We start from the raw sequence: 13,592 nt of genomic DNA, 5'->3' as shown, positions 1-13,592 counted from the left end.
TAAGAATCGAATAATTTTAAAGTAATTACTGTTTCGCAATTGGACACAAACTATTACGCCAACAATGGGCAATTGGGGGTTCGAAATCGTGAACCTGGCAAGATTGCAGAGATACAGCTGGTGGCAATGTTTTTGTCGTCGCGACGGCGGCTTTATCATTTCAGGGGCGATGATTAATGAGCACGGGAAGCCGATTCGAAAACAGTTATTATTTATTGGATGGCAAACTTGATAAGGAACGCATAGAAGAGGGTATAATGAGCAAAACTCTATGATATTATTGGATGATCCGGGTCCCAAGTGGCCGATAAGCCGAGCGGAGCAAGAGATTTCACGGCGTTCCCGTCGACAATTTCATTAATTTAAACGCGGCCAACGACGAAACTTTTCAAGAAAGACGAGATATTATTACACACAGAATGCAATTAAATGAATACTTTCCTTAATTAGTTTCGAGTTTTACACGCAATTTTAAATATTAATATTAAATTGCGGCTTCGCACCCCATCCACTTGAAGACGCATCGCTCATTTTTCAATCCTTGTGTTCGAATGCGGCACACTAAAAAGGTATGTATTAAATTCGTATCAATATTACGCTGCTGAAAAATAAATAAACCGTGAACTGAGGAAATGCGGAAGCTCCCGATACAAGTATACAAAATTTAATATAAATACCCCAAGACGGAACGTTTTTTGTTGCCTCAGGTCACAAAACGCAGTTATTCATCGTTATTTATGGAGTTCGGAGTTATCATGGCGGTTTACGGTTTTCTTATCGGGGGTCTCCAACATTCCTATCATAGATACATCTGAAATTTATGGGAAAAATTAATTTTGCGGAAAAAAAACGTCCAATAAAAAAACGTGCCCGGTGAAATATTAACGACGTATATACTCGAATGTTGAACAGGAAGTGCATTCCATCACATTTTTACTAAATTGATTTATTAGTATTGCTTCCGCACGAACTTCCAAACTAAAACGTGTTCATCGCCGTTCATTAAACTACATTTGGAGCCATCGAAACCATTATTGGAACTCTTGATATATCAATTTTGTTGGCCTGTCAATTCGGCTGATTCATCATCTCATTTAATTAAAAACTTATTCAATGTTTCGATGAAATACGACCTGGCTACCCAATCAATAACGGGATCTTATTATTTTTCCCTTAAGTCCGATGATATTAAATAACATTTCATCAGCTTCAATTCGCAATTATACCTTGCAGTATTCGTCCACATTGTGAAAGCTACATTCGTGCGGAAACTCCAGTTCTTTATGCCAACTTAAAGCGTTGTTAATCCGGGGCCTCGCATAAATTCTGGAGTGGATACAGTGCAACGTACATACACCACCGGTGACTTATTTGAATAATAATCTACCCAATCACACCTCTAACTTGATATGCATGTTTATTCATAGCGCCAGTATTGACTGGGAGTCAGTATCGCGGTGCCAGTACATTGTCCACTTGTAATTTGTTGCGAATTTCCTACAAGATTATTCCATTATCCCATCATTCAGCTTCTCACGATTTCTGCATTAATGAGCACCAAGATATTTGATTTTCGACTCTGTCGCTTTCAATTTGGTGCATACAGGAGTTTAAACGATAGTAACGGCATAATGTTATTCGTCTGACCAAAACATGCACGTATTTCCTTCGTACTGTCGCTTCTTATTGACTCGCATCTTTGCAGGATAACGGAGAAAACAAAAACGAAATATATATCCAACGTCTCGTGTTATCTGCGTGGAAGAGTGACAAAAAAAACACAGGATAACCGAATCAAGTAAAAATTCCGTGACAGCTAAAATTCAATAATCCAATCTGAGGAAATTCAGTAAACGTTTCAGGACAAACTTGTCCTTTCCAAAAATACCCCTGAGTCCCATACAATAAAAATAAACTCTCCCGGTTTTGCTAAGAGCGTTAACTTACTAACATTCAACTTCTATATATCATATTTAGCAATCGGGAAAAGATATATATCCCCCGGGACGTTTGAAACAACGCATTTTTATTCAGGGAATATATTGATTTACTTAGTATAAAACGGAGGAATATTCTGAAAGCTAGGGATGAAATTTCATATTATTACTCGTTATGTTTCAGTGTTTCTTTTCCAGTTAATGTGTCCATTAATGAACGTAATTTCAGCTTTTTATCACTCACAAAAGGCGTCTTTTTGTGGGTGGAAATACAAAAATCATCACAAGCAAAGTGTTTATTGATTATTGGAAACGTTCACAAAACTAATTCATGTCATCTTCACTGTCGCCCTCGCCGCTGAGTGAAGTCATAGGTCCTCTCAAATCCACCAACCCCTTCTCCCAAAGAACAGCAACCAGGTTAATCTTGTCATCGAGATGACTGGCGGGCAAATACAACAGTTCTATGTAATCCGGATGAGTGACTGATATCAATGTCTGCAAGGCCGGAATCTGGTTGTTGTTGATCACAATGTAATTTTGCTCGTCGCCATCCCGTTCTTTACCCGACTTCGTGATCGAGTAGAAAACCTTCGAATAATCATCTTCTATCACTAAACGCAGCTTGCAGTGCAAAGATATGCGGAGCCTTGTGCCCATGTTTAATTCAACTCTACAAATTATTAAAGATACAATGGAGAAGTTTCTCTAACAGCCTGACTTACATTTTCATCTTGACGTCTTAACTGAACAGATTCGAAAGCAAGAATCAAGCTATAAAGTGAACAAACGTTAAAATTGCACAACACTTATGACAATGTTACCGAGTTGTTACAACAAGTATCAGCTTTTATAGTTTTCATCACTTTAATTTCGTGTAAGATCTCAATCTGACGGAAACAGTTGTCAAGAAAATTTATAGATTATAAACTAAAGAAAAAATAGAAACACTATACGTCACAATTGATTTTATTTAAGAAATTAGTCCAAATTTTACAATATTTATGAGATATTTACGTAAATTCAAACACCAGTTTGTGTGTCAGTGCTATTATTAGAGGAGTAATTCCCCTCTCAGTTTCCTTTGAGGAGAATCAGAAGCCTAACGTGATGTCGGTGGCGTCTGAAATGTCATGTCTGAAACTTCCACCGTGTAGTTGCCGCATGGGATAGACTTTTTTACCATTCCCACCACATCCAGAATAGAATACACTATATTTATGATGTATTTATTGAATGTTACAAGTCAGAATTAATTCATATCATCTTCACTATCGTCCTCGATACTGAGATCAACTATAGGCTCTTTCAAATCTACCAACCACTTCTCCCAAAGATCACCAACCAATTTAATATTATCGTTCTCCTGACTGGCGGGCAAATACAACAATTCTATGTAATCCGGATAAGTGACTGATAACAATTTCTGCACAGCTGGAATCTGGCTGTTGTCGATAACAATGTAATTCTGCTTGTCGGTACCCCGTTCTTTATCCAACTTTGTGATCGAGTAGAAAATCTTCGCAGACTCATCATCTTCTACCAAACGCAGCTTGCAGTGCAAAGATATGCGGAGTAGTTTGTCCATACTTATTTCAACTCTACAAATTATTAATGAAACTAAAGAAGTTTTGAGTTAGTTGACCTACATTTTCATCTTGTGATTTTATGTTGAATAGATTCGAAAGCAAGAGTTAAGGTATAAAATGAACAAACGTCAAATTTACATTGTTAGTTTTTTTCACTTCAATTTCGTATAAGATCACAATCTGACGGATAAAGTTGTCAAAAAATGTATAGGTATAACTAAAAAATATAGAAACACTATTGCCACAATTGATTTTATTTAAGTAATTAGTCCAAATTTTAAACATAAATTCAAACACCAGTTTGGGTGTCAATTGTATAATTAGAAGAGTAATGCTTCAACCATTTTCCTTTGAGGATTTCAGCGAGTCTGAACCCTAACATGATGTCAGTGGCGACTGAACTGCCGATAGTAATGTTGGGTAAAATGCTGGAGTCACCAACCCTCACACATCTAATGCCTCTAACTTCCAAAACCTTGTTCACCACCATGTTGTTGTCGCATGGCATAGACATTTTTGCCGTGCCCGCCACATCCGGTATGGGATACGCCATATTTATAATGTAACATCTGGCATATTTAACAGAACCTGGGGCTAGATGTCTGCAGTTGGGAATGTCGATGTTAAGTACAGATGCATTTAATGTGTTGATTTCATTGTTTTCTATCATGTTTTTTACTAGTTTGAAGGCGGTTGTTAGTGTATCCATGTCTTCTCCTGCTGTCAAAAAATGGGGAGTGATTTTGGGGTTGGCATAAATATCTTTGTCGTTCAAGGAAACTTCTCCTTTGCTGTCAGGTCTTAACAAAGATATAGAGAACAACACAACAGAGCGACCTCTGTTCAAATAACGTAAGCAACGATCTATAGAAGGGGTGAACTGAAATGTGTTCAGGACATTTTGAAACTTGGTGTCGTTTATCTTGAAATAATTATGGTATATCCCCACATTGGGAAAAATGCCACCACCTCGTTTAGTGTACATATAAACAACAATGTCGTTTATATCAATGTTAGCCAAATTGCCTTCTCTATGAATGACATAGTAAAAAATGTCCCGAAAGAAATCGTGCTGTTTGTAAGCGTCCAACTCGCAATCCTCTATGTTGTCCTCCTGCCCATCCTTACATTTCTTAATCCCTACGAACACAGGGACGTTGAGATGCATCTGCAGGTTCTTCCCAACGCCTGGTAAGTGCTTAACAACTGTGACGTTCCTCCTCGCCAGCTCACATTTAGGTCCAATTCCGCTCAATAGTAGTATTTTGGCATTGTTAATAGCACCAGCAGTTAAAATCACCTCTTTCCTCACTCTAATGTCCATGACCTTTCCACGAACGTTCACGGTAACAGTCTTCACCCTATTTGGGTCTCGAGGATTCATGTTCAACTTTATGACCTCCGACTTCAAGGATAAGTAGAAGTTGGGGTTGTCTTTTATTGGTGCCAGAAATGCTTCAGCCATATTGAATCTACGGATAATCTCTGATGAGGGGGTGACACTGAAAGTAATGTTTTATACCTTTCCCCGTCTTTCACATAAACCAAGTTGCGGGTCAAACGAATGTACTTCCTTTTCTCTGATTCCTCAATGCCAGCCTCTTTGTAAGTGCCAATTAAAATATTTTTGAGCACATCCTGGTAGTTGAAATATTTAAGATTCACTTCTCCTTCACTGCCCATTTCTGTTACATTCTCTAAATCCTTCAACACAATAAAGGAGTATTTTAATTCGACCTGTGAATACAAACCTTCAGAAATACCTCAGCACCTTCTAAGGTGTGCATTATTTCATGTACTACTGAACCATTCCATTCTGGAAGATTCCACTGGTTCACGTGTTCAGGAATGCCCCTAACATATATCATATTGTTGATACTGCTTGTTCCTCCAAGTACTTTCCCCCTTGTCAAAGTGCAATACTTGCACTTCTTCCCCATACATGCCGTGTTTTCTTTTTCGAATTTGAATGCCCAATCTTCAGTACTAAACGGTATGGTGTCATAAAAACCTGGAACCTAAGTTTGAGGTTATTTAGGTTTTGAAGCTGGCGAGTTCGTTGATTTACTTCAGAAGTTGTACTGGGATAATCCCCAGCCTCCAGTAGTAAAACACTCCAACTCTGAATTTTTGAAAGCTTATTGGCTAAAGCACAACCTGCAGCCCCTCCTCCAACAATTATGAAGTCGAAGCCGTTTGTGTCATTTGATGTGGCCTGAAATTATTTACGGATCAATTTAATGTAATTTCAAAATATCAGCTCACATTTAAAATTGTGTAACTGGAATCTTCAGGATATTGTTCAATGCGTCCCATAAATTTAACAAAATATAACAATGCGTTAATTAACACAAGGAACGTGTTGGCAACTGGTCCAGATATGGGACTAATATCCATGCGAAAGGCCTCCATGTTTCTTAATTTACATTAAGTATTACATTCAACTTTAAATTTAGATTGACAACTGGAACTGTCATTTTTATCACAATCAAAATGTTCGTCCCAATTAAGCTGCCAAACTGTCCCCAGTTATTAAAAAATGCCTCAAGAACTTTCAAATTGTCGTTCGAAAGATTCGAAACACGAATCATTAAGGCCCCAGAAATGGCTGAATCGATCACCGAAGGAGACGTTAGACTTGCTAAAAAAGTAGGAGACTTGGTTATGCAAGATGAAGTCGTATTGGAAATAGAAACGGACAAGACTTCCGTGTATGTAACCGCACCAGCTAAAGGTATCATCACTGAAATCCTTGTCAAAGATGGTGACTCCATTAAGCCTGGACAAGACGCTTTCAAAATAAAACTGGAAGGTATGATGATTGTTTTGATTTAATTTCAGAGAAGTTGTTAATTTTTTGATTGTTGCATTAGATGATGCGCCGTTGAAGCCGAAGGAGATTGAAGCTCCTGCCCCTTAAGAAATAAAATATTTTACCCTGTTAAAATTATTTTGTGTATGAACTGCAACCTTTAGATTTCCTTGTTGATATTACTACTAAATAAATGTGCAAAATGTAATTCTCCTTCTTTTTGTTAGTGAATTGAAGTGATGAAAGAGGATATAATTCCCAAGTAATAAATCTGAGAAGTAAAAGAGTTTTATTTCATTTCTACGCGGTCCATTCATCAGTGATAACAGTCACATCGCAAATGACCCCGAGGTTCATATAACGGAGAAAATAAATCGCGCAATTGAACATCAAGAATGTATAAGAATATAAAATCAGATTGATATAAAATCCGACTGGATATAATACAGAGTTGAAGACATAAGCGGAATCCCGGGGCTGTGGCGAAATTGCGAGTGAGAAAGGGAGCTGGAAAGGAGATCGGGCCATTGACTTATTGTTATTATTCTCATCACATGCCATATTACACCGCGAGAAAGGCTAATCCGGTGTGTTGGACTTGCTGAGCCAGCGGTTTGTCACATCAGAGATATAAGAGCCCCGGCTCCTCGTGAAGACCACAAGAAATATTATCTCCCATCCGAACGTTTGAATTATATGCGCCAGATGTGAATCAACCCCCATTTGTTGAAATTTTACAGGTCCGTTGTAGCGGAAATGCCGCGTCCTTTTCAATTATCAGCCGCGACATGTCGTCCGAATGGTTAATGTTTTCCAACTTGGGTCTTGTATTGATTTACGCAACAACGGTGATTTATTCGCCCGATACATCAACCTGTTATGGTTTAGGTTAGGGACGTTGGAAATTATCATTTACATCAAGTTTAACAACACGCCACAACGACAACATTAGCAATAAATTATATTTATATTCTATAAAACAGGGTGTTTTACACTAATCTATATAAATATAAATTTAACAGCTTCTTAATTGATTTCTACCCAACCCACACTTATAGTCCGGCTAACATCATTCTGGGATCTTCAACACAACTCTTTATCTTCTTTAAGAAGTACACAGCTTCTCGTCCATCCACAATTCTGTGGTCGTAACTCAAGGCAATATACATCATAGGTCTTATTTCTACTTTTTTATTAATAGCCATTGGTCTATCAAAAGTGGCATGCATTCCCAAAATAGCTGACTGAGGCATATTGATGATAGGAGTGCTCATCATTGAACCGAACACTCCTCCATTGCTGACAGTAAAAGTTCCCCCTTCCATGTCCTTGTTCTCGATCAAACCTTTCCTAGCCTTATCTCCCATAAGTGCCAGAGCAATTTCAATCTCAGCAAAATTCATGACGTGGACGTTCTTCACAACAGGAACAACCAAACCTTTCGGAGTAGCAACCGCCACCGAAATATCAACGTAATCCCTGTAAACGACTTCATTGCCTTCGATAACCGCATTAACAGAGGGCAAATCTAACAGTGCATAAGCTGACGCCTTCATAAACGCAGACATGAACCCAAGTTTGATCTTGTACTTCTTCTGAAACTCGTCCTGAACCTCCTTCCTAAACTGTATGATGTTCGTCATGTCGAGCTCGTTGAACGTGGTAAGCATGGCGGTCGTGTTCTGCGACTCCTTAAGCCTCTGCGCAATTTTCTGCCTCATCTTGCTCATCTTCACCCTTTGGTCGTTCCTGGCTCCGGTCGGAATGGAAGGCGTAGGCATGGCGGGAAGAGGAGCCGCAGGTTTCGTTTGCGGAGCGGGTGCTGCGGCCGCAGGAGCGGGGGCACCGGGCGACGGTGCTTGTTGGTCTTTCGCTGGTGGCACTCCCGTTATGTCGATTGTGAAGACTTCAGCTCCCGGTTTGATGGTCTGGCCGTCTGTGACGAGAAGTTCTTTGATTATGCCGTGGCCCGGTGCCGGCACCTGCACCGACGTTTTGTCCGTTTCGATTTCCATCACCACTTCGTCTTGGGCCACGTGGTCGCCCACTTTCTTTATCAGTTTCACGTCCCCTTCTGCGACGGATTCGGCCATCTCCGGGACCTTGACTGTTTTTATTTCACTGCGGGTTGCTGTTGTTAGAATTGTTCTGGTTGTGGGTCTCAGGTGGGCTGATATTATGGGCTGTAGTCTTGTGAAAATTTTAGAAAACATTTCAATTAAATAAAAAGTTTTGTATAAATTGACAGTACATGTAATGACAGATTGTAGAACTGTTGTAGGTTAGGAATGTATTATGACAACAGGGAAGGTAGAGAACTATTATATATTAAAAAATAACGAGTCACGGTCCTGTGTTCCGCAGATGTCGTGAAAATAGTGCCATATTCCTTTTTGCATATATCTAATGGCCGGCCTTTTCATGCATTACCTTCTCCTCCTACTCTCTTTGTCCGTCTCCCGTCTTTTCAATATGCTGTTTTACACGGATCCAGTTTGTATGTTATTCTCGCCGGAAATTTATTATCAGATGTGTATATAATGGCAAATAATATATCTTCCTGTTCGGCTACACTTGCTGAAAAAATCTGCTAATGGTCCAATTCAAATAAGTATATTCCCACAAGTTATTTTTATTCTTCGATGTCAATACATTGTTAATAATCACAATGAGAATGTAATAAAAGGAACGTATTCAGACTTATTATTCTTGTTATTGAATTTTTCAATGTTGGTAATAAAATACTGATGAGAAACAGTAATACTTTCACCAGAAATACATTCATTATAAGGGGAACGAGAAAAAGTTATTAAGGGAAATAACTCGAATATCAGGTTGCTGTACTCTTTAAATGTACCAGTGTTGTCACTAATGAAGTCGTTATAAAAGAAAATTGCAAGGAAGAACTCATTATTCCTCTTAACTTGCATGCGAACCATTGATGATCGAATTTCCTTTAAAAGAATTCGATGTTCCCAGGGATTTTCAGGTATTCGTCTAGATTTAACTGAACATCAATTATTCTTTGTACAAAAGAAGTTTTGTTTATCATTTTTTCCAAGCCGAATAAATTGAGCTGAAACTTCTTAATAGCCTTTAACGAACATTTTGCTTTTTATAAGTTTATTATAGTCTAATGAACGTGCTACTGCAGTTCTACCTACAAACATAATTAACTATTTCATGTTCTTTGAATTATTAGTAGTTTCCTTAATTAATAATAGTAGAAAACTTTTAAAACAGTTTGCCTTCTATGTGTTTTATGTGTTTTACTGAAATTCTATGACAGTGTAATGTGTTAATTAACAAATTTTTGAACAGCATAATTTTCTTGATCCTGTTTGTTATTTAACTTGTTGTGAATTTTTATCTCCATAACCAACATAATCAAACTTAAGGCTATTCCAATTGCAAGAGACATAAAAGCGGGATATAAATCATCAAGTCCAACTTTAAATGTTTTGGTGTTTGCAGACTCAATACAAGACAATTTTCTAGCACACCAGTATGAAAGTTCTCTGTACTTTATTCCGGTTTCGCTAAATTTTTGCAAGCTAAAATAAATTTTGTCATTTTTGGAAGATGAAAATGAAGAAATTTACCATGTTTCTAGGATATCCCTATAAGGATACTTCCTTACCATTGGAGTGTGCAGTGTAACAGTGGTAAATAATTGTACCTTCCTTAATTCACATATTTCTTTTAACTCAAACGTTTGTTCTATTATTGGAGATGCAGAATCTAAATCCACATGAAAGGCATACGATCCTCCTTTTACTAATTTTACTCCAACTGGTACTGGTAAGTAATGTGTTTTATTATTAGGTCTGTAAATCTTCTTTTTAAACAACTTTATGGATACTTCGTCTTTAGTTAACTAAAACCGTAGCACTTTAGTAAATGTAAATTAATCAAAAATGTTAACCTTAAAATAGTCCCTGTTGTAGACTATATCTTCGATTCCTACTTCCAAATCTGAATTCAATATGTCAGCAACTGTTTTAATGGTATCTGTATCTTTTAGTAACAAATATGACACTAAACTGGCTGAATAAAACTGGTAAACCAAAAGGAAAAGCAAGAAAACAAAGATTGTTATAATCCTCCCCGACAATAACCTAGGAGTACTTTCAAATCCTTGTTGAGTCAACGCTCCAACAATAGATATTATCAAATAGCTCCATGTATAATCCAAATTTCTATCACGAAGCGTGATTTTTTCCTCGTACAAGCTAATCCTCAGTAAAACAATACAAATCACAGCAGCCAGTAATGTAAAAAACCAAATAGAAGAGGACAAAGGTTTCAGGAAAACTTCAATGGAGCTTTTGGTTTTGGGATTCCGAAATAGAAAGACCACTTTCAAAACCCAAGTTTGTGAACCGTATCTTAAAACTTCCATTCTATCTGGCCTTACGACCACAGGTGATAGCCCAATGTCCGTGTCATTTCTTTGCAATGCTCCGCACAGGCCATCCCAACTGCCATTGCCTAATGGGTAACCCCAGCTGTTCACTACAGCCACATCCAGCCTATTTGATGGGAAATTGGTTAATTACTGGTGGATGTTATTAATTGACACTTACGTGTAATTAAGTCGTTGAGCACAGGCTAAGTACAGTTTACTTTGGTATCTCGAAAATGTGTTGTAGTTTCTATTTTCGTACGTTTTAATGTATTCTGCAGGGTCACCTTCATACGGATCAAACAACTGAAATTGGTAACACTCATTGAATGGGCTAATACAAAATTTACTCCATATCTTACCACAGCTGTACTTCTAACGTGTACCCCAGTTAAATCTCTACGTTTCCAGTACTTCGACCCCACAGAATTGGTTTTGTAGCCAGTTGTTTTGTTATAATATCCAAGAGGATCATACACAAATCTTTTAGTCTCTCTAGATCCTGGACTGTAGAAATCTGTGATCTTAAACTTTGTTGCTTCTTTGGATAATGGAGTAACTACATTGATATCAGCAGTTACTACAAATTTTGCATGTTGGAAATATTCTGTGACGTTTTCTTGACTACTTAGTACCAGCCAATGGTGTTTAATATCAAAATAACCTAATTCCCCGCTCTGGAAAACAATACTTTTATTTTAAAGAGAACAGACTTCTATGAGTTACCTTGAAAATTAAATCTTTGGATTGTTTGCATTCCAAGTCTAAAGCAACACCAAGATGGTGTCGGTTTTCTAGAAGTAAGGGATAATGAGCTTTGTTAATGTTAACTATTTGAATGATGCGATTGCTTGAAAGATATCTTGTTAAACCAACTTGTTCTAGATAAAATAATTAAATTAGCTACATCATTATTTTGAACTACGTTGTCTCATACCAATTTTACTGAAGCATCCAAATACCACTCCATACTTAACAAGCTTCTTATCAAAATACGATTTTACAATCTCTTGGTCCATAAAACATGAAATGTGTCCAATCAGTATGGAACAAAATAAAAAAGTTGTCTTCATATTGAAACTTCAACTACTAACATCATATTAAAAACTGTGCAACCGACAATGTCTCCACTCTATTTATTTCCTCCCGGATGATTGACATTTTAACAGTAAAATTGCTTCGTAAATTTTCTATTAGGTAAATTGTGAATATAAAAAACCGAAACATCTATTTTTTTGTGAATCAATTATTGCATTACGAACATGAATCTTGTCCCTTCACATCAGTGTATAAATAAATCTACATGAATCAGTTCAGTTGGTCAATGTTAAATATTTAAACTTAGTATGATTAAATATTTAACATTTTCACTTTAAATAAGTAATGACTATATCCTGTTTTTGTTTAAAATAAAATTATATATTTATATTCAATTCAATCTCAATCTATTTTGGATTCTGGTGAAATGAAGTGAAAACATTTAACACAAATAATCTCAAATATATTGCAGTGTGAAATTCAGATACAATTATAATTAACACAGACGCACATCGACGTGAATAAATTAATAACGAAAGGGCTCCCGCCCATTATCGGGCGAATTTATTGAATTTGTTACTTTGGCGCTTTTCAGCAAATTGCGGTTGCCTCAAGGAATTTGAGTCGTAAAAAATTCAGTGACCTGATTATCCGTAGAACTGGCAATTGTCTCATCTCGGTGACATGAAATCGTTTAAAAATTAAGCATCGAGTCGCTGCTCTGTCAAATAACGTTTTTCTCACTGCTTCTCAAGTTTCTCGGTTCGTGTTGTTTTTGTTTTTGAAGTTTTATCGCCATTAATATTATGGGAAATGACTTTTTTTAATAAAAACTTTTAATTATAGGATTATGTTACCAGTTTATTTATAATTTGTTAGTTTTATTGGTAATTTTATTATTATTATTATTATTTTCGTTTTGGTGTTGGAAAGAACTGACTTAAAATATTTTATATGTTGGTTCATAATTTGATAAAAATGTATAGACAAATTTCTGTATGTACACTTATCACGTGAAAACTAAAAAAGAGTTCTTGATAAAACTTGGTATAGTGGTAGCTTATGTTATGTCTCAACATTTAAGATACATTTATCCTAGAAATGAATGGAATTTCTACAAAATAATAAAAAAACCTAATAATTAATCAGTGGCGACATCTATTATCGATTAGAAAAACTTCTAGTTAAGGAAGTTTTTTTATCGAGGATAAATTTTGTATTCCGTTGATATTTGATTGAAATTTTATAAAACTAATATTAAATATTTTTAATATTATAATTAATATAAAAAATAATTGATATTGGGATTTGTTTAATTAAGTTAAAAGATTCATAATTTAAAAAAATCTAATATAATAAATCATAAAACAAATTTCTCTATGAAAAGTTAAGTATCAAATCAGTTTTTATTGTTCTTTGTCATGGTTTGCAATACGAAAAAAAAGTATTTTATAGTTGTTTATATTAGTTGATAAGAATTTTAATTTTACAAGTTTCATTCGATAGCCTATTTATTTTATATTTACTACGTGCACGTTTCCAGATTACCATAAGTTGTTTTAAACGCAACACGAATCAATCTGATCCGTACGGTACCATAAACATAATAAAATGCACCGCAAATCTTGAATATTTAATCCATGAATTTATGAATAAACAATGCGAACAGATCGATGTCGAAGTGGAGTTATTTGCCGGGCAAAAAGTTATCAATTTATTTCAGAAACTGGCGGGGTGGGTGTTTATGGGGGATGGGGGGTTGCATTACCAGCCCCATCGGAATGAATATAAATTATCAGATCCATCGACTT

General features: G+C 36.3%; 5 protein-coding genes across 7 annotated transcripts; 1 reads left to right on the top strand and 4 right to left on the bottom strand.

Moving 5' to 3' along the window:
• Nucleotides 1-2,215: 2,215 nt before the first annotated feature.
• On the bottom strand, nucleotides 2,216-3,711 carry LOC109602371 (uncharacterized). 3 transcript variants are annotated; one of them, XM_049970167.1, is made up of 4 exons: nucleotides 3,587-3,711; nucleotides 2,773-3,538; nucleotides 2,663-2,711; nucleotides 2,216-2,610 (listed from the first exon to the last, which is right to left on the bottom strand). In XM_049970167.1, exons 3-4 carry the CDS (start codon nucleotides 2,668-2,670, stop codon nucleotides 2,262-2,264), a joined length of 357 nt encoding a protein of 118 aa, XP_049826124.1. In that variant the 5' UTR covers nucleotides 2,671-2,711; nucleotides 2,773-3,538; nucleotides 3,587-3,711; the 3' UTR covers nucleotides 2,216-2,261. The 3 variants fall into 3 exon arrangements, with proteins under 3 accessions (XP_049826124.1, XP_019874292.2, XP_049826125.1); XM_020018733.2 differs by having other exon boundaries at nucleotides 2,663-3,538; XM_049970168.1 differs by lacking the exon at nucleotides 3,587-3,711 and having other exon boundaries at nucleotides 2,762-2,793.
• Nucleotides 3,712-3,764: 53 nt separating this feature from the next.
• On the bottom strand, nucleotides 3,765-5,938 carry LOC109602372 (glucose dehydrogenase [FAD, quinone]). Its single transcript, XM_020018734.2, has 5 exons — nucleotides 5,792-5,938; nucleotides 5,595-5,741; nucleotides 5,290-5,544; nucleotides 5,049-5,230; nucleotides 3,765-4,998 (listed from the first exon to the last, which is right to left on the bottom strand). Exons 1-5 carry the CDS (start codon nucleotides 5,936-5,938, stop codon nucleotides 3,816-3,818), a joined length of 1,914 nt encoding a protein of 637 aa, XP_019874293.2. The 3' UTR covers nucleotides 3,765-3,815.
• A 48-nt stretch (nucleotides 5,939-5,986) lies between these two features.
• Nucleotides 5,987-6,546, top strand: LOC109602373 (dihydrolipoyllysine-residue succinyltransferase component of 2-oxoglutarate dehydrogenase complex, mitochondrial-like). Its single transcript, XM_020018735.2, has 2 exons — nucleotides 5,987-6,338; nucleotides 6,400-6,546. The coding sequence occupies exons 1-2, from the start codon at nucleotides 6,020-6,022 to the stop codon at nucleotides 6,444-6,446; spliced, it is 366 nt and encodes a 121-aa protein (XP_019874294.1). The 5' UTR covers nucleotides 5,987-6,019; the 3' UTR covers nucleotides 6,447-6,546.
• A 736-nt stretch (nucleotides 6,547-7,282) lies between these two features.
• On the bottom strand, nucleotides 7,283-8,605 carry LOC109602374 (dihydrolipoyllysine-residue succinyltransferase component of 2-oxoglutarate dehydrogenase complex, mitochondrial-like). Its single transcript, XM_020018736.2, has one exon. It carries the CDS (start codon nucleotides 8,549-8,551, stop codon nucleotides 7,391-7,393), a length of 1,161 nt encoding a protein of 386 aa, XP_019874295.1. The 5' UTR covers nucleotides 8,552-8,605; the 3' UTR covers nucleotides 7,283-7,390.
• Nucleotides 8,606-9,520: 915 nt separating this feature from the next.
• On the bottom strand, nucleotides 9,521-11,762 carry LOC109602369 (ionotropic receptor 75a-like). Its single transcript, XM_049969907.1, has 7 exons — nucleotides 11,681-11,762; nucleotides 11,470-11,624; nucleotides 11,106-11,420; nucleotides 10,925-11,049; nucleotides 10,264-10,870; nucleotides 9,941-10,215; nucleotides 9,521-9,892 (listed from the first exon to the last, which is right to left on the bottom strand). Exons 1-7 carry the CDS (start codon nucleotides 11,760-11,762, stop codon nucleotides 9,637-9,639), a joined length of 1,815 nt encoding a protein of 604 aa, XP_049825864.1. The 3' UTR covers nucleotides 9,521-9,636.
• Nucleotides 11,763-13,592: the final 1,830 nt, after the last annotated feature.

This window comes from Aethina tumida, chromosome 7 (genome assembly GCF_024364675.1).
Source record: "Aethina tumida isolate Nest 87 chromosome 7, icAetTumi1.1, whole genome shotgun sequence".
NCBI lineage: Eukaryota > Metazoa > Arthropoda > Insecta > Coleoptera > Nitidulidae > Aethina > Aethina tumida.
The sequence above is the reverse complement of the archived record's forward strand: the minus strand, read 5'-3'. Positions and strand labels throughout refer to the sequence as shown.